Raw genomic sequence first — 25,675 nt, 5'->3', positions numbered from 1 at the left:
GTTCCAGTCCTGCCCTTCCCGAGGTCTTTCAAAGCTGATACCGAGCGCCATGTCGCTTTTGATATGGCTTGCCATTGTGCTGTTTTGCTCCCACAGTAGTGCTCAAGGGCGAGGCTCACTCTCAAGTTCTTATTTCTCTATGTTTCTTTCTCGAGGATATCGAGTGCCTGGCAGGATCCTCTTCCCGCTTCCGAAACGAGAGCCGAGATCAGTTCAATATCCAAATTCTCAGATTACAATCACGGGTGCTTTAAGTGATTTATCCTGTACCATGATTACGGCACCGCTGTTCCTGAAGATGCAATGGGTCTGTACACATGGAGACGTGTCAGTACCTAGAAGCTGCTGGATAGGTAATCCGCACCGCAACGGCCTTGGTCGCAGCCAGAAGCCGGTGCGAAATCCACTAGTTAAAATGGCAGCGTCTAATTCGCATTCTCGACCAAGCTGTGGTCTGTTTTGACTGGTCTCTCACGACTCGAGGCATGCGGCAATCTCCATAAACTTGAATGAATAAGTGTCGATATCTAGCAACACAACAAACAGGACAGACGAGACCCATACCACACAGGTGATGGAAAAGCGGAAGGCAACTGCTTTAAGACGATCCGCAGCGAGGGTTAGGCATCATGCAGCACCTCATAATGACGGGTGTATAGAAGGTAGACAATCATGGGGAGATGACTTGGCGAAGCCATTTTGGCCAGGGGAACGCATGGGTTGAAGGAGAGGACTCGCTATCCGTATAGGTACAGCAAACAGACCATTAATCGACATCACGTGATTTCGCGACAGCCCGACGCGGTCCATCGCGCTCCAGTCCGAAAGTCCCAGCTGTTAATCCATAAAATTATCCTGATAACATTTGTGACATTCTTCCTTGATTCTCCATCTCTTCTCTTCTATATCCACATATTGGAACCCCTTTACACCTATCGATCCGCCCACCCCCGCCCTCATGCCTCGCACATACGGCAAATCCAAAGGCAAGGCAAAGCAAACGCGGCTTGCCTTCGTGCCAGCAGAATTTACACTGTCGCAGCAAGATGAAGACAGCAATAGCACTACAAGTCGCAATGCGAATGTCCGCTACACAAATCCGTCTCTGGGAACCCTGCGCAGCGGGAGGACAGGGTCGAAACGGAAGAATAGTCCAGGTTTAACGCCTCAGCCGTTTGTGAAAGTTGGGCGGGAGTCTTCGCCAGAAGAAAAGTTGCAATTGGGAGTCGCGGAGATGGCGCTGTCGTCCCAGAAGAGCGATTGGAAAGATGGGAAGAAGAAAAAGAAGGGTGTGTATATGTCTACGCTTGGAACCCGATCTTCGTGCGTGTCTCTAATGAGCGTAAACCGAACTCTAGACTCATCGCAAAAGTCATCGAAAATCACTGCCGCGCCTACACCTACGCTTCCTACACCCACTTCTCCCCCACCGGCCACGCAAGATAGCAACAGTAATAGCGACTTAGAGGTTGCACATAGCGCAAAGAAGAACACTCCAAAAAAGCCGGAGAAAGCCGAGCTCCCGGAGGCCACTCCGCCTACTCAAGATACCGATAGCGATAGCGACGTGCAGATCATATATAGCGCGAAGAAAAATAGGAGGACGCGAAACACGAAGCACAAGACAGCGGTTCCCTCGGAGCCCACTTCACCTACTCAAGATAGCGACAGCGACAGCGACCTGGAAATTGTCCATAGCGCGCGGAAGAATATGAGGACCAGAAGCATGAAGCGGGAGATTGCCTCTCCAGAACCTGCCCCAGCTACTCAGGAGAGCGACAGCGATCTGGAGGCTGTACACAGTGCGCAAAAGCCTACGCGGAGCAGAGTCACGAAACGGAAGAGAGAGGCTTCTTCAGAGCCTGAAAGTGCTCACTTGTCACAGGAAAGTGATGCTGACGAGATTGTTACCCGACCTCGTCGCAAACTTAGGCGGGGCGGCGCTCCCCAGCCGAGTGCTGTCGACGATGGCTCTGAAAGAGAGCAGGAGATTCGTGGCGGTACCTTGAAATCACCAAGTGTGCCTCATACTCCGCGCCGTGATTCGGCTCAGGATCGGATTGATATAGAGGAGGACCTTGAAGACCTACAAGATTCAGGTATTCCTCTGTCTTTCATTTTCTCCTTTGGTCTTGTCTAACCGCTTGCAGTCGTAAAATCATCGCGTACAAGAGGAAATATTGCCAACTCAGCCAGGGCCCAGCGGCAATTACACTTGGAGGCCTTGCGACGGCGAAGGGCCGGTCAAAAAGCAGAAGACGATGGAGAAACCCAGTTATCACCCCAACAAGAAGATTCAGGATCAGAGGATGGCGAAGATCAAGACGCAGACGAGGGTGAAGAGGAGGCGCCAGTCCCGCAGCCGCAGTTCCGGAACTGGGTAAACGAAAGCGGAGATAGCGATGTTGAATCCACCATCGGCGCCAACGAAGATCTCGATCGATACGAAGACGACTTTGTTTTAGAGGACGAAGACGATAAATTTGGAGTCCCCAGCGGGCTGGAGGACATCCCCATTGAGTTTTCTCGACATGCCTACAAGCAGCTGAAGGATTACTTCCAAGATGCGGTTGAGTGGATGGTATACAACCAGCTTAATCCTGCATTTCCCCGTTCCGACCCTGTCTTCATGGTAGCTTTCGACAAGCTAGAAGCCGAAGTTCGTGGACGTACTGGTTCTCAACTCGTTTCTTCCGTCTGGAACGCCGACTTTCGCCGGGCACTTTTGGCACGGCCGCACATGGAAATTACAACATACCCAATTGACCTCCGTCACCCCTGTGACGCATGTAACCGTTCAGGTCATCCGGCTTCTTCCGACATGATGTTATATGGCAAGGCGTACTCGCTTGAGACTTTGGAGCCGCTAGAAGATGCAGATAGCGAAGAAGAACAGTCGAATGATGAGGAGGAAGAAGACGGGCAGGAACGAGACCGTGACGGCTACGTCCTACCAGATGAAGACAGGCGTTTTCACCTCGGGAGGTTTGTTTCCTCGCTCTACTACCTTCAGTCATCTATAGTCTAACCATTAACCAGACATTGCAAGAAAAACGCAGCCCTCGCCCACAAGCTAACCCACTGGCGCTTCAACCTCAACGAATGGGTTGTCGAACATCTCCGAATAACGGGCTACTTCTCAGACAAAAAGATCCTCAAACGCAGCCAGTACAGTCAAAAGAAAAAGAACAAGCACGCCGCCAAAGCTGTGAACAAGATGATCGAGTCTGGCGAGATCATGAAGCTCTGGCGCGATTTCCAGCTTGACCTTAGGACTGCGAGGGAGTCTACGGTCTGATTCTTGCGCCCGAAACCTCGTCTTGACTATTCCTATATCCTTCCGTCTTCTCAGTACATATTGACCCTCCCCCTTCTATTGCATATACTGCTTTTTGCGTACATAGTCTGAACACATATCCTACCAGTAGCGCATATTCGGTCTTACCTCTTCTTGATGATTATTTTCGCTTCTCTTTCTTCTCCTCTCAGATGTGACGCAAATCTTCTCCAATTTACTTTGATACCCAAGCAACTTCCATGATCTGATGTCTGTATCTTAGTCCTCCCTGTTATCGAACAAAAGCTGCCGTTATGCGCTTGTTACAAATTGCATGATTAGGATGACCATTCTACTGCCTAAGCTTCTATCGAAGACTCCAAAATATATTAAATGAACCTAACTTAATGTAATGGCTGGAAGATTCAAGGATCTGCCTGCCTGCCATTATACTACGAGCGTAACACACAACACCACCCTGCCTGGTCATTCTACTACCCCAACCTCAAGGCCCGAAATCTACGTACACAGAGGGGGTCATAGTTTGCTCGTTCGCATTCAGCTGATGCACCCTTGTAATTCCAGTCTTCAACATGGGCGCCATGCTCTCAAACGTAGGTAGAATTCGCACATCTATCCACTGCTACCACTACCAAACGCAGGATTCAACTGTTAACCTTCTCACTCATTATACCAAGATATGCGACGCGGCTTCATGTAATTGGAAGTATGTCTACTGTAGACAGCCGGAGTTCCGTCCAAGTTGATGGGAGATCAATGTAGACAAAGGCGGGATGTGACAGTAAGGGAATAGCAAAGGCAAGGCAATAAACAAGCCAAAGCCCATCCAGGGCTGGTTTGTGACCTTACCCGGGCAGCTCTGAGGGAAGCTGAGTGAAACGGGAGCAATTGTGTAGCTCAAGGACGACAAACAGTTTAGATCCGCAAGGGTGACTCTAGGCTCATCTTATAGTACACAAGATAGGCCGATATGGACGTCTCTCTAAGTCATTCACGTTCCATTATCTAAAACATAAGTCGATAAGACAGACAAGAATGGACATGAAACCACATGAGATAAAGAAATACAAGGCAAGAACAGGTGAATGGATATACAAGTACAAGAATCCCGAAGCTGCGAAAAGAGCATCGAGAAACAAAGGGAGATAGGAAAAAGGAACCCGCAGCTTATGCAAAAGAACGACCTCGCCCCAATCCAGCGCCATACCGAGTAATGACACACAAGCACATTTGTATATATGGAGACATATTTCGTGGTTTGTAACCAGCGACCGTCACATTTCAACGCCATATGTGAGGGTTCCTATCACTTTGTTTACATCCTCTGCCCCAGGCAGCTTGATGTCGACAAGGCGACTAGGGAAACGTGACGACGGACATCATGGAGGGGTTGCAGGTCCACGATCCGCTAGAGTTGATCGTCCACTCTAGACGTCTTTTGCACGCTGCGGGCTTACTGGGCGGAATTCGTTTAGAGGGTAGGCTGGGTTTGCTGTTCCTCGGTGGAAGGAGCACCAGGGGCGAGCATCTGCAGAGCGCAATCAAGTCAGTCAAATCACGCACACCCACAACAAAGCCCAGCTCAAGCAGAACAAAAATGATACCCGATAGCCAGCTCTTGGCATCTCCAACGCGACAAAAGAGTTTTCAGCGCAAGCTTGCCGGCCATCGAAGGCATCTCACAGCCGAATATAACAACCCCCAAAATAAAGGTATTCAAGCGCAACCTACCTCATTAGCACCCTTGATCATCCCCTGCTCACGCTCCATCTGAATATACTGCTCCTCCTCGGCATAGGCCAGAGCCCAAGGCACACCAAGCAGGAAAGCACTGGTGGACAGAATCCACAGCGCCTTGCCGCTGAACGCGATGCTGGATTTCGCGAGCGAGGTGACGTAGTCGACGGTGTTGGTGGCCTGCTTGCGGGCGGAAGGAGGGACAATGTCTTTCAGCGCGGAGAGGCGCTCGTACAGCGTCTCGCCCTCGACGTCATAGTCGGATTCAACGGAGATCTCGGACTCTGTTCCTCAATTTATTAGGACGGATTCTTAGAAGAGATATAGAGGGGATGGACGGGGTAGGAGGTGTGTAGGGGCGCGCGTACCGGTATCGGTGAAGTCGTCCTCGTCGTCGGAGGCGAGCAGGACGTTGTGCTTGCTGGGTTGAGGCTTCTCCTGGGCGAAGTGCTCGTCCTCGACCTCGGTGAGCTTGACCATTTTGGATGTGTGTGGTGTTTGGGTTAGGGGAAAGCACGGGTGATAGGCAAATAGAGGGCGTGAGGTTGATGGTTGATGGATGAAGAGTCGAAGTTGACGGAGTTGCTGGAACTTCGGATCCAACTTTTTTCCCGAGCTCCAAAAGCGGTAAGGAGCCACGATGCAGTACTAGGTACTCCAGTTGCCAGCACATCTTACGGATAAGAGCATGTTTTATTTAATTATGAGATTATATTCTTCTACTAAAAGCGAAGTTTTGTAATTCAGTATAATGTACACGTGCGTATAGCTGTTTAAATACATGGAGTGAAGACAGCGTCTGTATACAAGATACCATACCGGGCATCTCTACTCTAAAGAGTCCTCTCCTTTAGCTCGTACAATTACAGTCTTCCCAGCTTCCACCTCGCTATCCGCTGCTGAATCTCGTCCCAGCCGAACGGTTGCAGCTTGTATCCTTCCAGTTCACCCTCCTGCAGCACAACGGTGGGCTTCCCTGTGCCCTGTCCCTTATTATACACCTGGCCACCAAAGACCTTGCGCGCGACGCGTCGCAGGTCCTCAACGGTAAGAGCCTCAATGTGCTTGCACATTTCCTTGACGCCAATCTTGCGGCCGTGAACCTGCACCTGGCGTCCGAGATCCTCAAGCTCGACCATGCGCGATTCGAGGTTCATCAAGAGCGACGACCGCAGCTGGTTCTTAGCGCGGTTGACCTCCTGCGGCTGGAGTGATGTGTACCCAGTGTCCAGGGTCAGAGCTTGGAGTTCGCGGCACATAACTTCGACCATCTGGTTGATGCGGGTAGGGCTACATGACGCGGAGATTCCAAAGACACCGCTGTCTGTGTAGCCGTGGTTGAAGGCAATGCAGCTTTCAACCCAGCCGTGCTGGTTCAGGACGTTGGTGTAAAGGCGTGAGTACATTCCCTTTCCGGGGCCGCCTGCGGAGAAGGAACCACCGCCTCCAAGGAGTGTTTGGAGAGTTGCGAGGGCGTAGATGTCGGGGTCGGAGATGGGAAGAGCCTCGAAGGCGAGGTGGATGTAGCTCAGTCGGGGGAGCATGGGGTTTGCCGGCGGAGGAATTGGAGGGAGAGTGAGGAAGCCGCCGGTGTAGTGTGCAGGTTGGGTCAGGTCTACAGGCGCAGACTCTGATGCTGAAGCGGAGTTGTTACCCCCGAATTTCTTCAGGAAGGGCAGTTTTGAGAGGATGCTTGAATCGGTTGTAGCGGGGGCGGATGCAACCGTCGAAGATGGCGTGAACTGAGGGGCTGCCGGAATCTGTCCTTCTGCCAGGGTCGTCTCAACACCACTACCCGTTAGACTAGGACCGTCGTTCGTATTGGAACCCTTCATATCACCGAACAGCGACTCCGTCAGCTTCACTGCCTCGTGGTGCGGCACACCAGCGAATGCAACGACCATCCGTTCCGGGCGGAAGAAAGTTGCTCGGTACTTCTCTACCACAGCCTTGTTAATCTCCTCCAGTCTTTCGCGGGGGCAAAGCAGAGGATGTCCCAGCGTGTTATCCTTGTAGGCCGCCGTGTGCACCAACTCCGGTAGTATGAGCTCCGGCTTCGCCCAAATCTCGTTGATCTCGTACTCGGCGGTGGCGAGTTGCTGCAGAACCTCTTCCTCAGTGATTAGAGGGTCACGGATAGTCTCCGCCAGTAATCCGAGCGTTGTCGGAACAGCCGAGTTGAAGCTAGCAGACTGGTACATCAGCGACTCCCGCGACGAAGCACACTGAATGTTTCCACCCAGAGACTCGAGCGTCTCATGCATCTCATCCGCAGTGCGCGTCTTTGTTGACTTGAAGGCCAGGCGATCCATGATATGGCTCACGCCTCGCAGACTGGCGTCTTCGTAACGGGATCCAGCATCAACGTAAACTCCGACGCCGGCAAAGGGACCGGGAAGAGATTCGGTGGCGACGCGAATGCCATTTGGCAGGGTTGTGATTTGATCTAGCTCGGCGGGGTCCTATATCAATCAAAGATGAGCCCAAAATCAGCCAAATGCATAGCTTGGGGCAAAGCGCATTGCGTTCCTTACCTTGGAACCATTTTCGTTGACGGTGCTGAAGCCTCGAGAGACTGAGCGTGACGCCCGGGAGAGCGGCTTGGTGGACTCAACGGCCCGCAATAATGACCGACGCATCTTGTATGTATATGTCTCTAGATTTGAGAACTTGTCTAAAGGCCGTCACTTCGGATTGCCTCGAAGCAGATTTGGCAGGATCGGAGCGGAAGAAACTCGGCTTATTAAGCGCCTCCGGCTGCCCACGTCATTGATCGAGTTCTCTGTATACCGATCTTCCACCTGGTCTCTTCTATAACTCATTTCCATTTTTTGGATAAGCAATACAGTATTTAGAATATACACGTTAGAGGTCAAGGATGTTGAGCGGCCCAATTGCGGTACCAATCTAGGCATCCGGCATTGGCGACACTTGCGCCAATCTTGATATTCAACCCGCATAGAATCTGTTTCACGGAGTTCTCGACCTTCTTGCCATTTGACGTCACCGGAATCTCCGGACAGACGTCCACGACGCCCGGGACATGGCGAGGGCTGAGTTCTTTGCGAATGGTGGCCTGGATGCGCGTTGCAAGATCCGCGGGCAGCGTCTCGCTCGGGAAAGCCAGCTTCACGAACAAAACCACGGTCTCATCCGTATCAATCCCTTCTCTTCTACGGCCAACGCAAAGGGAATCCTCGACCTCCTCGGCGAAGTGCTTTAGCAGGATATTGTAGATCTCTGCACTCCCAAACCGGACACCGGCCGGTTTGAGGACGCCATCGCTTCGTCCAAGCATGACAACTCCACCTGTCTCGGGATTTACGCGAACGAAGTCGCCGTGGTGCCAGATTGAAGGGCCGAAGACATCAAAATAACTCTTGCGGTACTTCTCGGCTCCAACAGGTCCAGGTGGCCAGAACATGACTGGCTGTGCCGTGAATGGCCGAGTACAGACCAAGTCTCCAGGTTCTCCAGAGGAACTGATATCTTTACCAGCATAATCATAAACAGAGACGGCCATGGCCAAACTTCGACATTGGATCTCACCCTTGTACACAGGGAGAATCGGACATCCAGAGCAGAACAAGGAGAGAATATCGGTACCACCAGTGATTGACCCCAGCATAATATCGGGGTGTATTGACGAGTAGACGTATTCGAACGTGGACGGTGCCAGAGGAGAGCCTGTACTGAAGATTGCCCTGAGCGTTTTCAGGCTCACAGGGCGGTGCGGATGCCTTGTAGGGTTCAGGGCAGCTTGTTCCAGCATTGAGAGATATTTCGCGGACGTCCCAAAGTGGTTTATCTTGAGTTCGTCAATCAGACGAGGCATAGCCATTTCCCCAACTCCTCCTTCGGGATCTAATGGCCGGAAAGGCGAGCCATCGTAAAGAACGATAGTCGCACCGCTCGCCAGGCCAGACACTAGCCAGTGCCACATCATCCAGGTGGTTGTGGTAAAGTAGAACAATCGATCTCCAGGGCGAATGTCACAATGAAGGACATGCTCTTTCTTATGTTGCAGCAACGTTCCGAGGGATCCGTGTACAATAGGCTTGGGTGCGCCAGTCGTACCAGAACTGTACAGAATATATACAGGATGGTCAGGTGGTAAGCTCGCGAACTCGAGTGGTGCTGAGGGGTTGCTAGCCGTCAACAGGAAATCGTTATATGTATATGCCTTCCCTTGAATCGGTGAGACCTCCTCCAGCTCGATTTCCAACGAAGCAATAGTCGGAAATATGACAAGTGTCTCCAATTTCGGGAGTTCGGACACAATCTGGCTGGTTTTGGCAGTTGCACTGTGCACCTTGCCATTGTAAAGCGAAGCATTATCCGCAAATAAAACCTTGGGTTCAATCTGCTTCAAGCGCTCAAGAACAGCATGCACCCCTGTATCCGGGGATACACCTGTCCAGAAAGCACCGATGGACGCTGTCGCCAGCATTGCAACGACTGTATTAGTATGGTTGCCTAAAAACCCAGCAACCCGGTCACCCTCCTGCAAGCCGACTCCTCTTAACGCATTGGCACATTGACGCACGCGCTCTCTGAGCTCTCTCCACGAGACATATTCGCGGTCTGCCTCTGTGGCCGCAATGATGGCGACATCGTTCTCATCAGGAACAGCAGCAGGATACAGCAGGTTCTCAGCAAAGTTCAGTCGTGCGCCCTCGAAGAATTGAGGCCGAGGAAAGAGAAGCGTCTCAGAACCCATAACCTACCCGAGTCAGATACCGTCTATTAATGCTGGATAGCTCTAGCTAGCCACCCGTAGTAGCTGGGCACGTACCTGGTCATAAGATTTATGGGCATTGATGCCCGTATACAGCCAAAGATCCTCCCAGAACTTCGCAGGCTCGGAGATACTCCAGTTCCACAGGTCATTATAGTTATTCAGCGCTATCCCGTGCTTCGCAGCAGTTTTCTTCATGAAGTGGTAGATCTGTGTGGACCCTGGAGCCGAGTGCCGCCATAGTTCCTGGGGAGTTGCGGAAGAGCCATTGGCCGACATGGTTATGGCAAGTCTATCAAGCGACCACAGTCAGTGTGAAAGATGTATAGATGAAGCCTGAGAAGAGGTTGAAAAAAGAAGAGATTTGGAGAACACGGAGTATGAGGAAAGAGGCAGACTCATAGTTACCGGGTGCTCGCGATACCGGCCTTTCCCCTTCCGTCTAGTGGCTGATCCCCCCGGAGTCCGATGCGAAGGGCCATTGGTGAGCACCATCGCTCGGACAAGTCTTGGAGATCTCTTGTCATTGGATACTTGTAGAATTCTATATGGCTACTTAGCTATACTATGCTCGCTTTACGATTTATCTTCAAGCTGTTTCTTGTCGCTCTACACGTTCTTACCTGTAGACCGAGGCAATCTGTATCGGCGGGCCACTGCGGCCCGCTACCCGATGCACTGAATTATGTACAGTGGAGTAAACATCCCCAAGACAACAATTATGTGAAGCAGCCATTATCCATTGACATACGGGACCGTAGACATCTATTGAGGTAATTAATAAGCCTACGCCAATTACACAACGGGAACAGGACACCTAAAGATAAGGTTAGTTTAATTCCATCGGATTTCGCGCCACACTATCTTTTCTGTTTCATCTATGTTCACATTGCGACGGAGAGGTTCGCAAATATCATCGTCATACAAGGATTCGTCATCCTCATCTGCTGAATCTATCGAGGAGCAGTAGCCATGTTCAAGCATCAGGTCTTCGCAAGGGGGCGTCAGAGAATGGGTCATGCACCGCCAGAGGTTGTTGATGGGGGCGTTAGGACGGTCTTCTTCATCCCTCTTGCACAGTTTCTCGACAGACTTGCAGAAGGTCGCCTCGTTGAGAATCTTGACTTGGTAAAGGCCCTTCCATGGACCAGTAGGTCCCCATGGCTTGTAAGGCGGGAGGAAAGGATCGTCCGAAAGCGTCACCCAAGGATGATCACGAGGAGGATGGCCCAGGAATAGGAAGTCCTGCTCTCTCATCCACCAAAGAAGAGATGGAGGCTTATTTTTAGCGCGTGACCCGGAATGATGTCCGTGAAAAGTGATCGTAGTGTGTTTTCCTTTAGGGTGGAAATGGAAGTCGCCAATAGAGTGGTATCGATCTCGCGCGGGTCTACCGGGTATATCCGAAAATACCACATGGTGATCCCGGTTTTCCTGGAACTCTGGGCAGTGCTCGTCCAAGCAAATGCCCTGGTCGGCTTCGATTATAGCAATAAATGCTGCGTGTATTTGCCGGTCAGGGACGACGAAATCGCCTCTGAGAAGATCCTCGTTGATTCCGTAGAAGCTGAGGGCTTGCCAGCCCCATAGGATGTAAGGGATTTCGGCACAATCTAGCACTCGCGCTGTGTCGGTCAAGATATCTGCGATTCGAGTTGGTCTGCTTGTATTTTTGATCCTCGGCATGGCTATTATCCTTTTCTTATTAATGGTTGGAGAATGCGCAGTATAATTGCTGGTAAGAATAGTGGGTAGTAGGGCTGACAGTGGGATGATTGCTTTGCCAGCCCTTGGTCGACATAGGTGATGTCTTTATAACGGAGTCGATATAACAGCTACCTTGTTGGTTCGAGATTTTTTTTAGAGCAAAGTATGTTGACCAATGGGTTCTCAAACATGCCTGGCAACGAAACAATAGAGCCCATCGACATGTTGCGTCAAAGTCTCACCTTGTGTCGAGTGCAGTGTATGGCCCGGCATTGCTTTAAGATGTTTTTCAACATTCGAGGGAAAAAAACTCCATGGTTTCTCATTGTCATCCTTTGTTCGCCGCACACCTGCGACATCCATGTGTCAAGCATCAAGGGCTCAGGCAATAATGAGACGCCTAGCTCGATAACGTGTGTCCAATGATAGCATTGACCGGGCCGAGACATCTTCAAGGGTGCTTCATATGGGGACTGGGTGCTTGGCTTCCGTGCAGAACACACCCGGATACCCTAGGTATTCTCTGTAGACGTCCCTAGCAAGCTTAATCACCATCACATTGAAGAGAGATAGATACGCTGGTTCAGAGGAACAGCTTGTGGTCCATGTCCAATAAGATCCCGGAAATAAGACGGAAGACGGGTCCCCTCCAAGGGGAAAGGATTGAGGCAAGTGCGCGCCCTCATGAAGGCCTGTAAACCACGCTGACAATGCGAGAAAAGCAGATGCCGAACTGGAGTACTACCACCATAGTTGGGTAAGATCCAACGAGCCCGATGACAAAATAGGTGCATGTTCTGCAAAACGTAAGTCTGCCTTGGCTAGTGATTTGAGGACGCTCATCGATGAGATTGTGCTATCCCGAGGCCAATGCCTCTTTGTGCCCTGCAACGGCAGTGAGCGAATATGCTAAAGTCTCTCAATTCCAGCAGTACAAGGATCTTGACTCTTGATCCAGTCCTTATGCTCGAGTTGGGCTGAATACCCGGACGGTTGTTAACTTGGAGACCCGATTGAATGTTGCTTTGAATTGAAATAGCCAATGAAATGTGTTGAATGTTCTGTTTTTTGACCCTCTTTAATTTCAGGAGAGTCGCCTTGCAGAGCTGCAGTGGGCTGGCTTGTGGAACTTTTGTGCCTTCATGCATAAATCCAGGGGTGTAACCTATCCCGATGTGACGGTAACGATACCACTATTGGGCCGACATTCGCATGCGGCCGGCTGGCGATACCGTACCGTGGAACCGTGCTCCTGAAAAAAGTCGATCAGGAGATTTCCCAGGTCCTTTGCCTGGCGATGCTTAGTCTAGCTCTCCCACCGTCCGCCGCTGACCTCCCAGTCTGCTTTAATTTCTCTTCACCATCTTCCAGCCATCTAACCCGGCGTACTCCCATCTCGCGACATCTCAATTCCTTCTAGGAGGTTGTCAGGAGGCTTCCGGAGCTTCCAGCCTCGCTGCACGTGCCAAGGTACGCTTACTGATTAATCTGCCCGGCTGGCCGGACGGAGCCGGTCTCTCTTCCTGGTCTCTCTTCAGTCTTCACCACCACGTCCTCCTTATCTTTGACCTGTCCTCTAACATTTCGCTTTCTTTCTGTCTTTAGTGTTATATAATCCGGTATATCGCCATCTCATCGCCGAATTTCGGACATAGGGGACTCGAAATCGCGAAGAGCTGACGTTTGTGTGGCTACGTTGACTTGCTGCTTGAGGAAAGTGCGACAGACTTCTTGCTCCGTGCACCATTGCCGGTGCTGTGACCTCGCTTGCCTTCAGTCAGCCCTTTTTTCTGCGATGCCGCGTCGACTGTCTAGCACATCCCCTGTCAACGACTCCCTCAACCCCTCATCTCCCTCGTCCCCTGGAAAGAACGGCATCGCCGTCAAGGCCCCCTCGAAAACCAACCGCCTGACCCAGTTCTTCTCGACCTCGCCCCGAGCCAAGGTCGAGCCGCAGACTGCGCGAGCAGCTCTTCAGAACGCTAGTGGTGCCAATCCACCGATCAGCTCGGCCTCACTGTCTCTACCGACCATCTCGCTTTCGACTGCCACTGCGGACAAATCGGATATGAATGAACCGCCAACTACACTCTTTCAACCCCCATCACCGGAAGAGGCCCGTCGTCTGGCTAAGCAACATGCCCAGTTCGGCCCCATTGGTCATCCAAGCCACCGGTATACCAGCCGGCATCCCGGTGGCCCCTTTCCGGAGCCTGTAATGGATGAGCCTCCCTATTATTATCTCATTACCACTTATATCAGTTACCTGATTCTGATTGCCTTTGGTCACGTCCGTGATTTCTTCGGAAAACGCTTTCGCGAGGAGAACTACCGCCATCTGAAGCCCCGAAATGGCTACGCCGCGCTGAACAGTGACTTTGACAACTTTTACGTACGTCGCCTTAAGCTGCGGATCAACGACTGTTTCGAGCGACCTGTCACCGGTGTCCCTGGAAGGAACATCACCTTGATTGACCGAGCTACGGACGACCACAACAAGAACTTCTACCTCACCGGCACCACGACCGACACGTTGAACTTGAGCTCGTACAATTACCTCGGATTCGCGCAGTCAGAAGGGCCTTGTGCCGACATCACTGAAGAATGCATTCGCAAGTACGGAATTACCCCTGTGAGCACTCGCGCGGAAGTAGGTACCCAGGACCTGCATGTCGAGCTCGAGGAGTTGGTTGCTACGTTTGTCGGCAAGCAATCGTCCATGGTCTTCTCAATGGGTTTCGGTACCAACGCAAACGTCTTTCCGGCTTTGGTTGGCAAGGGCGACTTGCTCATCTCTGACGAGCTGAACCACGCCTCTATCCGATTTGGTGCGCGTCTCTCTGGAGCATCTATCGCCATGTTCAAGCACAACGATATGAATGATCTGGAAGCTAAGCTACGCGAGGCTATCAGCCAGGGTCAGCCACGCACCCATCGCCCTTGGAAGAAGATCCTTGTCGTTGTTGAAGGTCTGTACTCCATGGAAGGCTCTATGTGCAACCTCCCTGGTCTTATTGCCCTGAAGAAGCGATACAAGTTCTACCTCTTTGTTGATGAAGCGCACTCCGTCGGCGCCGTCGGTCCCCGTGGTCGTGGTGTCTGTGACTATTTTGGTATTGACACGAAGGAAGTGGATATTCTAATGGGTACTCTTACCAAGTCGTTCGGTGCCAATGGTGGTTACATCGCCGCCGACAAGGTGATGATTGACAAGCTCAAGGCGACTAACTCTGGCATGTACTATGGAGAATCGACATCGCCAGCCGTTATCGCGCAGATTATCTCAGCACTACGACTGATCAAGGGTGAATTGATTCCCGGTCAGGGTGAGGAGCGACTACAGCGTTTGGCCTTCAACTCCCGGTACCTACGTCTCGGATTGAAACGTCTTGGCTTTATAGTGTACGGCCATGACGATTCGCCGATTATCCCTGTTCTCCTCTTCAATCCTGCCAAGATGCCCGCCTTTTCCCATGAAATGCTGAAGCGCAAAATCTCCGTCGTGATTGTCGGATACCCCGCGACGCCTCTGGTCTCCTCGCGCGCTCGATTCTGTGTCTCGGCCGCCCACACCAAGGAAGACCTTGACCGTATTCTGACCGCGTGTGACGAGATTGGAAACATCCTGCAACTCAAATTCTCCACAGGTGTCGCTGGTGGTGGTACCCCCATGAATGAAGACATGGCACCGCCCCCTGAGAAGGAAATTCAGTGGCAGCAGAAGCGGAATCCGAGAGTCGTCCCTCCCCGGTGGCGGATCGAGGACGTCATTAGGCGTGGCGTTCAAGATGTCAAGTCACCGCTGTATTAGGATGCTCTCTCTTGATGCCGACTTAATGACCAATGTTGCTATGTTGATTGATGCCCTCATGGTGAACTTGGCGCTGTGGTGCAAAGGGAGTTCTTCGCTAACGGTTCTGGCGCACTCGGTCGATGCTGGTCACGCCGCGTCGTGTCGGATGGAAAATCAATTTTGGTGTATCATGAACACGACGACATCGCAACTATCTTGCTGCCTTGGTTACCCCATCATTACATGCGGGTGGAATTTTTTTCCGCTGAGCTTCTCCCTAAGACACGCACCATCCTGATGACGCCTCGTACGCACACCTACATATCATAACTTCTCTTCTTCAAACCTGGGGTTACCCGGTTCATTCGCTGTTATTTATAGAGACCGTTCGGTTCGCGTCGGCCTACCAAGTGCTGGGGGCCTGGAGCGAGCCCAAGCTGGTTACTGTTTACATATCGGGATGCTCGACTGTACCTAATGAGACTGATGCACGGGTTGGGAGAGTACGCGTTGGCTTCAACATTCGTTTTATGTTGAAGTCAGAGGTTATTAGTAGCTAGTATATTCTTATAATTCATGTTTCGATATTCACTTCGAGTCTTCCGTTTCAAGCCTTATATAATTATTAATTTCCCTTTCAATTCTATGCATGTATCTGGCTACTCATGTGTGTGTGACATATTCAATCCGCTGCTCAACCATCACTTCCTTATGAATCACGCCGCTTGAAGCCTCCATCTCCATAACCCTCTCCGTCTCCGCCTCTCTTTCTGTCTCGATTTTGGTGTCGGTATCAGACTCGCTATCCCCACCCCGATCTCCGCCGAGTTCCCCTCCCTTCCTCTCCATCTCCACACCAACAGACCTCAACGTCGACGCCGACTCGAAACCCGAAAGCGGCCGGTCCACGTGCAGGAGCGCAGGCGTGGCCGCCCTCGCCTCAACAGTCGAAATGAAGCTCGCGCGCAGCTGGAAGTGGAAGCTTGAGGGCGTTGTTGGGGTTGGCGGTAACGAGGAGGGGGAGTCGGAGCCCGAGGCGTAGATTGAGCTTGTGGGTCTGGGATCAGGTCTGGGATGGTCGTGTGTCTGCGTCCGGCTTTGGGTCCTGGTCCAGTTGGATATGCCGAGCATTTCGTGGAGTTCTTGTTCGGATAGGGGGGTTGGGTTGGAGTTGTAGCTGTTTTTTGGGTGTGGAATTGGGATTGGGCTTGGTGTTGGCGCGAGCGTTGTTTCGGGCTCGGAGTTTGGTAGTGGTGGTGGTGTCGAGGTCAGGGTTTGGCTTGAGGTTGAGATTTGGCTTGGAATTGTGATTGGGGATGGCTTGGGTTTTGGCTGTGAGTTGGGTTTCGCCCAGGGGATGTATGAGGTGAGGAATGGGAGGCAGGCGCAGAGGAGGTTGGCCATTGTGTGTATCTGGATCACGGGGCCTAATATGTTCGCCTGGTAGTATGTAGAGAGATGAGGGTGTTCAAGATGTAGGTGAGGTACGAGATCGTTGAACTGGAGGGGTACAAATGAGCTAGAAGGTAGGTTGACACTTGATAGGTAGAATGCAGATATAGACAGGCAGACAGGATAGCAATGATATGAACGAACTCAGGGCATGACTTTGTGGAGTATAAGAAGTACAGAGGTAAACGCCCCGCTGTCCAAAATAAAGCGATACATGGACCGTCCGCTAAGGAACAGGACTAGGGCACCATGCGCGTACATTGTCCTAAAAGGGAATACGCACTGCAGCAAGCCTGTGGATGGATACACGCTATGGAATTATACATACATGGACACGGGTAGAAGACATGGGTCAGTAGGCCTATCGGGATGGATGGGACGGCATAGACAAATACGATCCAGGCAAGCCTAGCAACACCTGTGGAATGTACCCATGTCCATCCCAATCCCATGACTGATAAAACTGCAAGCGAACGAAACTATTGCTCTTGCGGGATGCAGGACGCAGGACGCAGAAGATGTAGGTACTAGGTACTAGACACTAGTGTCTGCACGTCCTGCAGTCAATAGTTCCTATGCGTACTCAGGACAGCCAACGCAACCGGGTCATTTAGTACCTATCCACCCAAGGACAAGGCCGGTAGTACACGGCCTGGAATCATCCGACCACCACGCGGAAGGGCGACCCGGGGCGTTGGGTGTAGGGATCATGCTCCCGCGAGGCGCGGTTCTTTGTTATAGAAGCCCGGGAGAAGCCCGGTGTAACGGATCTGCATGGAGGCCGAGGCCGGCTCTTTATTCGGGACCGGGACTCGAGGGGAACTATTAGGGCTAGGCGGGACGGGGTATGGATCCTTTGGAGAGGGTGCGGGCACGGAGAACGGGTGGCAGCTGCCTGTTTTGGTTTATGATTCATTGTGTTGGTGGCGCCGGGGTTTGGAGATGAGATTGGTATTGATCAACGAGTCATGGGAGTATTCCAAATCTAGCTCTTGAGTCAAAGAGGATCTTGCACTGGGAAGACTGTCACGACGACCCCGAGTTATCCGCACAGCTAAACGCCGACCCTAAAAACCCATACGTCAGCATCCAAGCCCTAACTGCCTCACTTCACAACACCAACCCAAACCCATAGAGGAAAAGAAAACACAAAGCAACATACCAATAAGTCCACTCTCATACGCATCCACAATCTCAACAACAACGCCATACGTTGCACCTACACAGAAGAACACTCCCAGCAGCACAAGGCCCACATGCAGCACCCACACAACCTTCTGCCCTGCATGTCCCTTCCTGTAGTGCCCGTGATCATACAGCCACAACCATCCCGGCAGACTCATGGCCAGGGGTGCAAAGCAGACGGACCCCACGAGCGCGATGAGGTAGTTGAAGATGGGAATTGCGGAGGCGAGCACGAAGGCTAGGGCGCCGAGGGTCGTTGTGCAGGCGAACCAGGTGGCCCAGTGTGTTAGGGTGTTGGATTGGAGGTGCTGCGTTTTGTGCAAGAGGCGGACGAAGACGTATTTTGCGCCGACCTAATGTGTATCTTGGTCAGCGGGGCATAGTTCCAGAGGGGTTGAGATTGACATACGTGTAGATAGAGCGTGCCGCTCACGATCAAACCGAGCAGGGCCACGCCGTACGAGACCATTTTGATTGTTTGCCCGGCACTCTGTTTAGTGTCAGTGATATTTACCACAGCACAGGAGGGTAGGAAACATACACCCAACGAGGGACTGGCAACCCACATCCCACACCAGCGATAAACAACCAGACTAAACGCCAGGTACGAGGCCGTCACGAGTGTCATGCAAAGATACAGCGGCTTCTTATACTCCCTCGGGTTGCGCATTTCCGAGATCACAGGCAGAAACGCACTCGTGCCCGCCGAGGACACGAAGATCGTGCAGGACGCCACCATTCCAGCTGCAAAACCGGGGTTGTTGATAGCGACATACCCCAGATCATACGGTCCTTCTTGTGGCGCCGCAGCCGGTCTATCTTGCTGCGTCACGCCGATAACAACGATTAACACAGCGACATAAATAGACAAAAATCCTGCATAGGATAGCCAGCCAACGTGCTCGAGTTTGCGGATGGACGCCGTAGCCACGATGACGACTGTCGCGAGGAACGACCACCAGACTGTACACGCTGCATGGTGCGATAACGCATTGAGTGCCGTCGAGACCCCAATGATCCCGCTTCCTGTAACAAGCACGTACGCGATGATAAACAGCAATCCTGTAACTTCCTTCGCGATAACACCCCCCGCAACCTCAGCCATGTCCGCAATGGAGTGGCAATGCGGGTGTCTGTTGCGGAAGTTGCCCAAAATCACAAAGCAGTAGCAGTTGAAGGCGCCCCAGGCGGCGATGCTGATTCCACCGCCAACTGCGCCGAGGGAGTACAGGGCTGAGGGGAGGGAGAGCACGCCTGTCGCGAAGAGGATTTTGGTGAAGATCACGGTGGCATTGAACCAGCCGACCTTGCGGAAGTTGACGCCTGAGGAGCTGGCTGCAAAGATCTCGCCTTCTTCGACGCCATTTTCGGCGGGGAGGGGGCTTCTGGCCTGTACCTCTGGTGGGTATAGGGATTTTTCTTTATCCTGCATGGTGGTGAGGGTCGGCGATGTTGCGGGGGTCATGTAGGACAGAGTCTGAGTCAGATAGAGATGGGAGGCTTGCCTATATACGTGACGATAACCAGCATATCGATATGCCATGCCATGCCATGCCATTGCGTAGCCAAACATGGGGGGTAGCTCAGATCATTGTCGTTATCGGTATCAGCATACCATACCTGAGGCGACCACCCCTTCCTCCCCATCCTGCCGCTTGCCTAGAGCCTAGTCCGCGCAGCTCATGCACTAGCGCATTATCTGCCATTTCACAATGGCCTTATTTGCTCACCACTGACGATATAAGCCAGGAAGATGTATAAACCTCTCGGGAGACATGATAAAATCTTGGGATCTTTAAATCCCAGCATGTCCCACTCCCGAAAGTCCTCAAATTTCACATGGACAGATCAGCGTTCCAATTGGAGTCAGCATCCTGATATGCCGAGAACACGATACTCGCCGCCGTCGGTTTGAGATAAGGATTGGAGTTCTTGGGGTGTCTTGGGGTTGATCAGTTGATAAGGGGTGGGCCATGAAGATAATCTCCAAGCGCTATCTGTGCCCTAAAGCAGTAAGCCGTTGCCACGTTCCTGCATTCTTATTTGTTGCATTGCAGGGGATCGACTCGTACCTTGGAGAACAGACGGAGAAACTCGTACGAGTTTGCGATAAGATAGACACTCTATAGTCGCGATACGTGTACTTCCTGGATCAGGAGGCATGCTCTATGCCGTGCCCCTCATTCTACCCCTCAATGTAGTTGACCTATAATACTGTACTGCTCTCCCCTGTCCCTGTCATCAATGAATATCGTTTTTTTATCTCACCATACTCTATCCTCATACAATGCCTAACCAAGACGGCTACCGGCTAGGAGCCGACGTAGGTGGCACATTCACCGATGTCTACGCCTTCACCCCCGAAAACCAAGTGGCACGCGCCAAAGTGCCGACGACAGTCGAAGACCAGAGTATCGGAATCAAGAACGGCATCCGAAAGGTGCAGCAAGCCCTCAAGGAGCGCTTCGACTGGGATGGCAAGTTTCAATTCATTCACCATGGCACCACGGTCGCCACGAATGCCGTGCTGGAGGGGAAGGGCGCGCGGACCGGGCTCATTGTCACGGCCGGACACAAGGATATCCTTGCTGTGCGGCGGTCGCAGATCCCGGGGGGTCTGGGAGCTTGGCTACACTACACACCGCCAGATCCGATCGTGCCGCTGGAAAGAGTAATACAGTGTCAGGAGCGGATGGGTGTGGATGGGGAGAGTGTGTCTGCGGTTGATGTTGATGCGTTGAAGAAAGATTTGAAGAGTTGGGTTGGCGATGAACGGCCCGAGGCTGTTGCCATCTCGTTGCTCAACTCGCACTGTAACAGCGAGCATGAGGTCTTGGTGGCGGGGATTGTGAGAGAGGTGCTGGGCAATGACGTGACCATTATCTCGTCAAGTGATGTGCTGAGAGAGGTGGGCGAGTATGAGCGGACGCTGACGACGTGCACCAATGCGCTTGTCAAGCCTGTGGTTCAGACCTACCTCAGTAACCTGCAAGACTTGCTTGCAGAGGATGGGAACACCATCCGCATTCTCAAGTCGGACGGTGGCTTGACGAGCTTAGGGCTGGCAGGAGAGCTGCCGGTGAACATCCTCATGTCTGGTCCTGCTGGAGGTGTGCAGGGTGTTGCCGACGTTGTCACGCGAAACACGCCATACAAAAACCTGATTACCTTCGACATGGGCGGAACTTCAACAGACGTTGCGATCATCCATCAGGGCAAGCCTCAGCTTCGTCGCGAGACGGTGGTGGGCTCGCTGACCGTCCGCTCGCCAGCCGTTGACATTCGGACTGTCGGTGCAGGAGGTGGTTCCATCGCCAAATACATGAGCATTACGGAGACCATGAGAGTCGGTCCGGAAAGTGCAGGCGCCACTCCGGGTCCTGCTTGCTACAACAAAGGAGGAAAGGAGCCCACTGTATCGGATGCCAACCTGGTGCTCGGGTACCTGCCCGAGAACCTGCTTGGAGGTGAGTTCAAGCTGAACACGGAGGCTGCACTGGCTGCTGTGGGGGATATTGCTGAGCAAATGAAGCTGTCGGTAACCCAAACTGCCGAAGACATCGTCAACCTAGTCAATGAGACAATGTATGGAGCACTGCGTCTGGTCTCTGTCGAACAGGGCTATGACCCAAAGGAGTTCGCTCTTGTTGCCTTTGGAGGTGCAGGTCCCCTCCATGCCAACGCCGTCGGCAAGCTACTCGGAGCCTGGCCGGTCATTGTTCCCCCGTCTCCAGGAACCCTGTGTGCCCTAGGTGATGCCACTACGAGGCTGAGCCATTCCCAATCACTGTCTTTCATCCGCCTCCTTTCAACCACGACCTCGAAGCAGGTCAAAGAGCGATTTGACGAGCTAGAGGCAACCTGCAAGGACACCATGACAAGCTCAAATGGCGGCCAGACCATGTCTCTCAATATCACCTACCATCTCGACCTGCGGTACCGTGGCCAAGCTTTGAACTTGACCGTCGAGCTCGAGGCTCAGGATCTCCTATTGGAAGACGGCCCATGGAGAGAACTTCTACAAGCCAAGTTCGACCAGCTCCACGAGCAGCAATTCAAGTACTGCCTTCCCAACTTCGAACTTGAGCTGATGCGTCTGGAAGTTGTCTCTTCCGACGCTTCTCCTGGCATTGACATTCCTCAGCTGGCCAAGGCGGAATCAACTGAGCCCCCTGCCGATGCACTGGTCTCGAAGAAACAGATCGTTGTCAAGGGTCAGACCATGGATGCCACCCTGTGGGATCGTGAGAAGATCAGCCGCCAGGGTGTGCGCGTAGAGGGCCCCTGTATCATCACCGAGATGGACAGCAACACCCTTATTCTACCTGGATGCTATGGTGAGATCGATTCTATCGGCAACATCCTCATTCGCCCCTCTGAAGAGACACCTAAAGAGCAATCCAAAGACGAGACTGCCGAGGCGGCCCTTGAGATCGTGCAGTCGACACCGCTTATTCCCACCCTGGTCGCCTCTGCCCTAGCCTCCATCCGCAGCGAGATGGACACCCTCATGCTCCGCTGCAGTATGTCCCCTGCCATTCGTGAGCAGCAGGACGAGTTCAACGTCATCACCACCGCCGAGGGCAAGATGCTTGTTGGCCAATTCGGCAGTTTCATCACCCAATTCCTCCGTGCGTGGAAGGGCACGATCGAGGAAGGCGATGTGTTTATCACCAACGACACGTACATGATCGAGGGAGCCGTGACGCATTTGAACGACGTGATTGTCCTCTTGCCCATCTTCTACGAGCATAGATTGATCGGCTGGGCTTCGCAATTCGGACACTTGACCGACGTAGGAGGAATTGTCCCCGGCAGTATGTCTATCAACGCCTCGTCCATCTTCGACGACGGAGTCCAGATCCCGTGTATCAAGCTTTATGCAAAGGGTACCATGAACACGGACGTGGTAGACCTGCTATGCCGAAACTCTCGGCAGCCTGACTGGTACAGGTCCGACCTAATGGCCATCATCGCCGCATGCCGAACAGCCTCCAGCCGTGTCTGCGAGCTCGTGGTGAGATTCGGATGCGAGATCTACATTGCCGCATGTAACGAACTCCTCCTCCGCAACCGCACAGCAATGGTGAAGATCATCGAATCAGACTTTGGCAACGAACCAAGCACATTCACCGATTTCGTCGACGACGATGGCCACGGTGTCGGACCCTGGGCGTTGACCTGCACAATGACCAAGATCGAAGGGAACCGCCTGCTCTTCGACTGGAGCGGCACCTCTCCACAAAGCGACCACAGCATCAACTTCTACCTGTCCGAGACGATGTTCCGCATGTTCATCGGCTACTACATGATTGCCTCGGCAGCACCCGGCACAGTCATCAACGACGGCTTCCACGACCTAATCGACATCCACATCCCACAGGGCACGATCCTGAAGCCTGTTCGGCCTGCGCCTATCTCATGCCGCACGCACATGATGGGCAGAACGATGGACGTCATGCAAGCCCTCATCGGCATGAAGAACAAAGACTACGCCGCCGCCGCAGGTTTCAGCGACTCGCCTCATTTCTTCTACTCCGGCTACAAGCCAGACGGGGAGTGGTACCAGCTGTACCAGATTGGATTCGGTGGTGTTCCTGCACGCAATGCAGGCGATGGTCTCGACTGCCACTGCCTCTTCCCGGCCATCAAGTCGATTCCCACGGAGATCATCGAGCTCAACTACCCGCTCCGCATCGAAGCCAACGAGAGCGTGCCTGACAGCGGTGGTGCAGGCTTTTACCGTGGTGGTAACGCACAGCGTACAAACTACCGCTTCCTAGCCCGTGGTGAGTTCAGTATCCATGATGACAGGTGGTTCACGAAGCCATGGGGTATCCGTGGCGGAAAGCCAGGAGCCCGGTCTCGGAAGATTCTGTATCGGTACTCCAAGTCGCAGGACGCTCCGCCGGTTGAGGTTTTACCCTCCAAGTGTGACCACATCCGTGTGGATCCTGGTGATCTGCTCGAGTGGATTACCTGGGGCGGTGGTGGTCTTGGAGATCCGTTGACTCGGCCAGCGGAGAAGGTGGCGCTGGAGGTTCGTCGGCGGTTGGTGACTATCCAGGGTGCTCGTGACAATTACGGTGTGGTGGTCAACCCCGAGAGTCTTGCGGTTGATGAAGCAGAGACGGAAGCACTGAGGAAGAGCGTCATGGCTGCTCGGGGTGAGGTAGACCAGGGGTATGATCGGGGCGGCAGCTTGGAGGAACTGGCCGAGTCGTGTCTGAAGGAGACGGGACTTGCTCCTCCCAGTCCGCAGTGGGATCAGGAGCTCTATGGGCCGCACGTGGCCCTTCCCTATGTTCAGGACTGGTACTCGCGCATGAAGGAGGTCAAAGGGTGGGGGCTGTAATGGACAACTGTATGTTAGTGATGATAGCATGCTAGGATAGAGATAGCTGCATTGATGAGCATGGTTTTACCACAGTATTCCTCACTCTGATCAGCAAGCCAGTACATTCTTCATAGATGAGAAAGAGACCTTGTGCGACATCGCAGAGTGACTCCAGTGTGGAGGGTCAAGAGTGAGAGGAGAGTGCGGCTGACAAAGTCATCAGACCGGCGCTGTCAGTAGCAAACAACCCAACAAAATATAATCTCCCTTCAGCCTCTCTTCTCCAAATCTACCTCTACCTCTCTGCAAACCTCTCAGCTTCAGCGTCAACATGTCGGACCCTTACTACCCGCCGCACACACAGCAGGCCTACGCGCCTCCACAAGACAACGCCTTTTATCCCTCCGCGGAGAACCAATCTCAATACCAGGGACCAGCGTACGGCTATGAGCCGCATCCAGCGCATAATCTACCCCCCGAAGGATACCATAACGCGTACAATCAGCACCCATACGCTTCCCCAGCTCACGGCCAGGAGTACACCCAGAGCCCCGCTCTCTACCATCCGGCCCCCGAGCCGCAGCATGAGTACCTGAGCCATGCGCCTGCAGGCAGCACAGACGCCTACGCACATGGACATGGACCGGGACACGGATATAATGACGCCCATCTAAGCCGGCATTACGAGCCTCGGGCGCAAGGAAGCAACGCAGAGTATTAGTATGTCGACATCCCCTCTCAGTCTTTCACCTTCTTCTTGTGTAACTTTGTCGGCCCTAAGCTTACCAATTACAGCGCATCTCATCCGAATGACGAATATCACCACTCCTCAGCGAGGGATTCTTCATCCTCCGTCAACCGCGACCGCGACGAACCAGAAGCCGAGGCAGGCGAGGGGGGAGAGCGGGGCATCGGCGGCGCGCTTGTCGGCGGTGCGACGGGGTTTTACCTGGGACACAAGAAGAGCCACGGGTTGCTGGGCGCTGTCGGCGGTGCCCTTTTGGGGAATTTCTTGGAGAATAAGCTAGAGGAGCGCAGGGATGATGGTTCGCATGGGCAGGGGTCTCGCAGTGGCCGGCGACGCCGCACCCGTCATCATCGTCATCATGGGGGCAGCCATCGGTCCAGCTCGCGACATAGTCGTCGGAGCAGCAGTAGCAGTTCGAGATCGTCGTCGTCTTCTAGGTAAATATTGGATAGACGCTGGCGGATAGATGACCTGTTTAAGAATGGAGATGTTGAATAAACCCTTGACTAACGCGCCGAATTATCGGCCTTGGCCTGACCCTGGCTGCCTGGTTAATGCCTGACCATGACAGACAGCCAATCGTCGTCTGCCGATAATCAGGGCTCAGAGTTTCCTGACGGAGCGAGAGATCGGAGGCTTATCAGCCAGTCCCCAGTAATCAGCCCCAGATGCTCGCTCGT

General features: G+C 52.9%; 9 protein-coding genes across 9 annotated transcripts; 4 read left to right on the top strand and 5 right to left on the bottom strand.

Moving 5' to 3' along the window:
* Positions 1 to 958: 958 nt before the first annotated feature.
* Positions 959 to 3,480, top strand: BDW74DRAFT_189026 (uncharacterized protein; the record flags this gene model as incomplete). Its single annotated transcript, XM_073731875.1, has 4 exons — positions 959 to 1,183; positions 1,625 to 2,099; positions 2,151 to 2,985; positions 3,040 to 3,480. The coding sequence occupies 4 exons, from the start codon at positions 959 to 961 to the stop codon at positions 3,296 to 3,298; spliced, it is 1,794 nt and encodes a 597-aa protein (XP_073578265.1). The 3' UTR covers positions 3,299 to 3,480.
* A 746-nt stretch (positions 3,481 to 4,226) lies between these two features.
* On the bottom strand, positions 4,227 to 5,586 carry BDW74DRAFT_163352 (mitochondrial import receptor subunit TOM22). The gene is made up of 3 exons (XM_073726091.1): positions 5,404 to 5,586; positions 5,030 to 5,319; positions 4,227 to 4,826 (listed from the first exon to the last, which is right to left on the bottom strand). The coding sequence occupies exons 1-3, from the start codon at positions 5,513 to 5,515 to the stop codon at positions 4,770 to 4,772; spliced, it is 459 nt and encodes a 152-aa protein (XP_073578264.1). The 5' UTR covers positions 5,516 to 5,586; the 3' UTR covers positions 4,227 to 4,769.
* Positions 5,587 to 5,898: 312 nt separating this feature from the next.
* Positions 5,899 to 10,270, bottom strand: BDW74DRAFT_189024 (uncharacterized protein; the record flags this gene model as incomplete). The annotated part of the gene is made up of 4 exons (XM_073731874.1): positions 9,831 to 10,270; positions 8,079 to 9,758; positions 7,570 to 7,674; positions 5,899 to 7,497 (listed from the first exon to the last, which is right to left on the bottom strand). The coding sequence occupies exons 1-4, from the start codon at positions 10,050 to 10,052 to the stop codon at positions 5,899 to 5,901; spliced, it is 3,606 nt and encodes a 1,201-aa protein (XP_073578263.1). The 5' UTR covers positions 10,053 to 10,270.
* A 337-nt stretch (positions 10,271 to 10,607) lies between these two features.
* BDW74DRAFT_183641 (uncharacterized protein) lies at positions 10,608 to 11,459 on the bottom strand (the record flags this gene model as incomplete). Its single annotated transcript, XM_073730568.1, has 1 exon — positions 10,608 to 11,459. The coding sequence occupies one exon, from the start codon at positions 11,457 to 11,459 to the stop codon at positions 10,608 to 10,610; it is 852 nt and encodes a 283-aa protein (XP_073578262.1).
* Positions 11,460 to 12,816: 1,357 nt separating this feature from the next.
* lcb2 (putative serine palmitoyltransferase 2) lies at positions 12,817 to 15,614 on the top strand. The gene is made up of 2 exons (XM_073721744.1): positions 12,817 to 12,950; positions 13,086 to 15,614. Exon 2 carries the CDS (start codon positions 13,276 to 13,278, stop codon positions 15,289 to 15,291), a length of 2,016 nt encoding a protein of 671 aa, XP_073578261.1. The 5' UTR covers positions 12,817 to 12,950; positions 13,086 to 13,275; the 3' UTR covers positions 15,292 to 15,614.
* Positions 15,615 to 15,936: 322 nt separating this feature from the next.
* BDW74DRAFT_183639 (uncharacterized protein) lies at positions 15,937 to 16,677 on the bottom strand (the record flags this gene model as incomplete). Its single annotated transcript, XM_073730567.1, has 1 exon — positions 15,937 to 16,677. The coding sequence occupies one exon, from the start codon at positions 16,675 to 16,677 to the stop codon at positions 15,937 to 15,939; it is 741 nt and encodes a 246-aa protein (XP_073578260.1).
* A 1,074-nt stretch (positions 16,678 to 17,751) lies between these two features.
* Positions 17,752 to 19,342, bottom strand: BDW74DRAFT_171452 (putative neutral amino acid permease; the record flags this gene model as incomplete). Its single annotated transcript, XM_073727309.1, has 4 exons — positions 17,752 to 17,792; positions 17,888 to 18,263; positions 18,320 to 18,400; positions 18,452 to 19,342. 4 exons carry the CDS (start codon positions 19,340 to 19,342, stop codon positions 17,752 to 17,754), a joined length of 1,389 nt encoding a protein of 462 aa, XP_073578259.1.
* A 669-nt stretch (positions 19,343 to 20,011) lies between these two features.
* BDW74DRAFT_189018 (uncharacterized protein) lies at positions 20,012 to 24,265 on the top strand (the record flags this gene model as incomplete). Its single annotated transcript, XM_073731873.1, has 1 exon — positions 20,012 to 24,265. Exon 1 carries the CDS (start codon positions 20,198 to 20,200, stop codon positions 24,263 to 24,265), a length of 4,068 nt encoding a protein of 1,355 aa, XP_073578258.1. The 5' UTR covers positions 20,012 to 20,197.
* BDW74DRAFT_109517 (uncharacterized protein) lies at positions 24,094 to 25,655 on the top strand. Its single transcript, XM_073721743.1, has 2 exons — positions 24,094 to 24,967; positions 25,043 to 25,655. Exons 1-2 carry the CDS (start codon positions 24,579 to 24,581, stop codon positions 25,434 to 25,436), a joined length of 783 nt encoding a protein of 260 aa, XP_073578257.1. The 5' UTR covers positions 24,094 to 24,578; the 3' UTR covers positions 25,437 to 25,655.
* Positions 25,656 to 25,675: the final 20 nt, after the last annotated feature.

This window comes from Aspergillus multicolor (genome assembly GCF_047715735.1).
Source record: "Aspergillus multicolor strain CBS 133.54 unplaced genomic scaffold BDW74scaffold_48, whole genome shotgun sequence".
NCBI classification, from domain to species: Eukaryota; Fungi; Ascomycota; class Eurotiomycetes; order Eurotiales; family Aspergillaceae; genus Aspergillus; species Aspergillus multicolor.
This window is presented reverse-complemented; position numbering and strand designations above follow the sequence as displayed.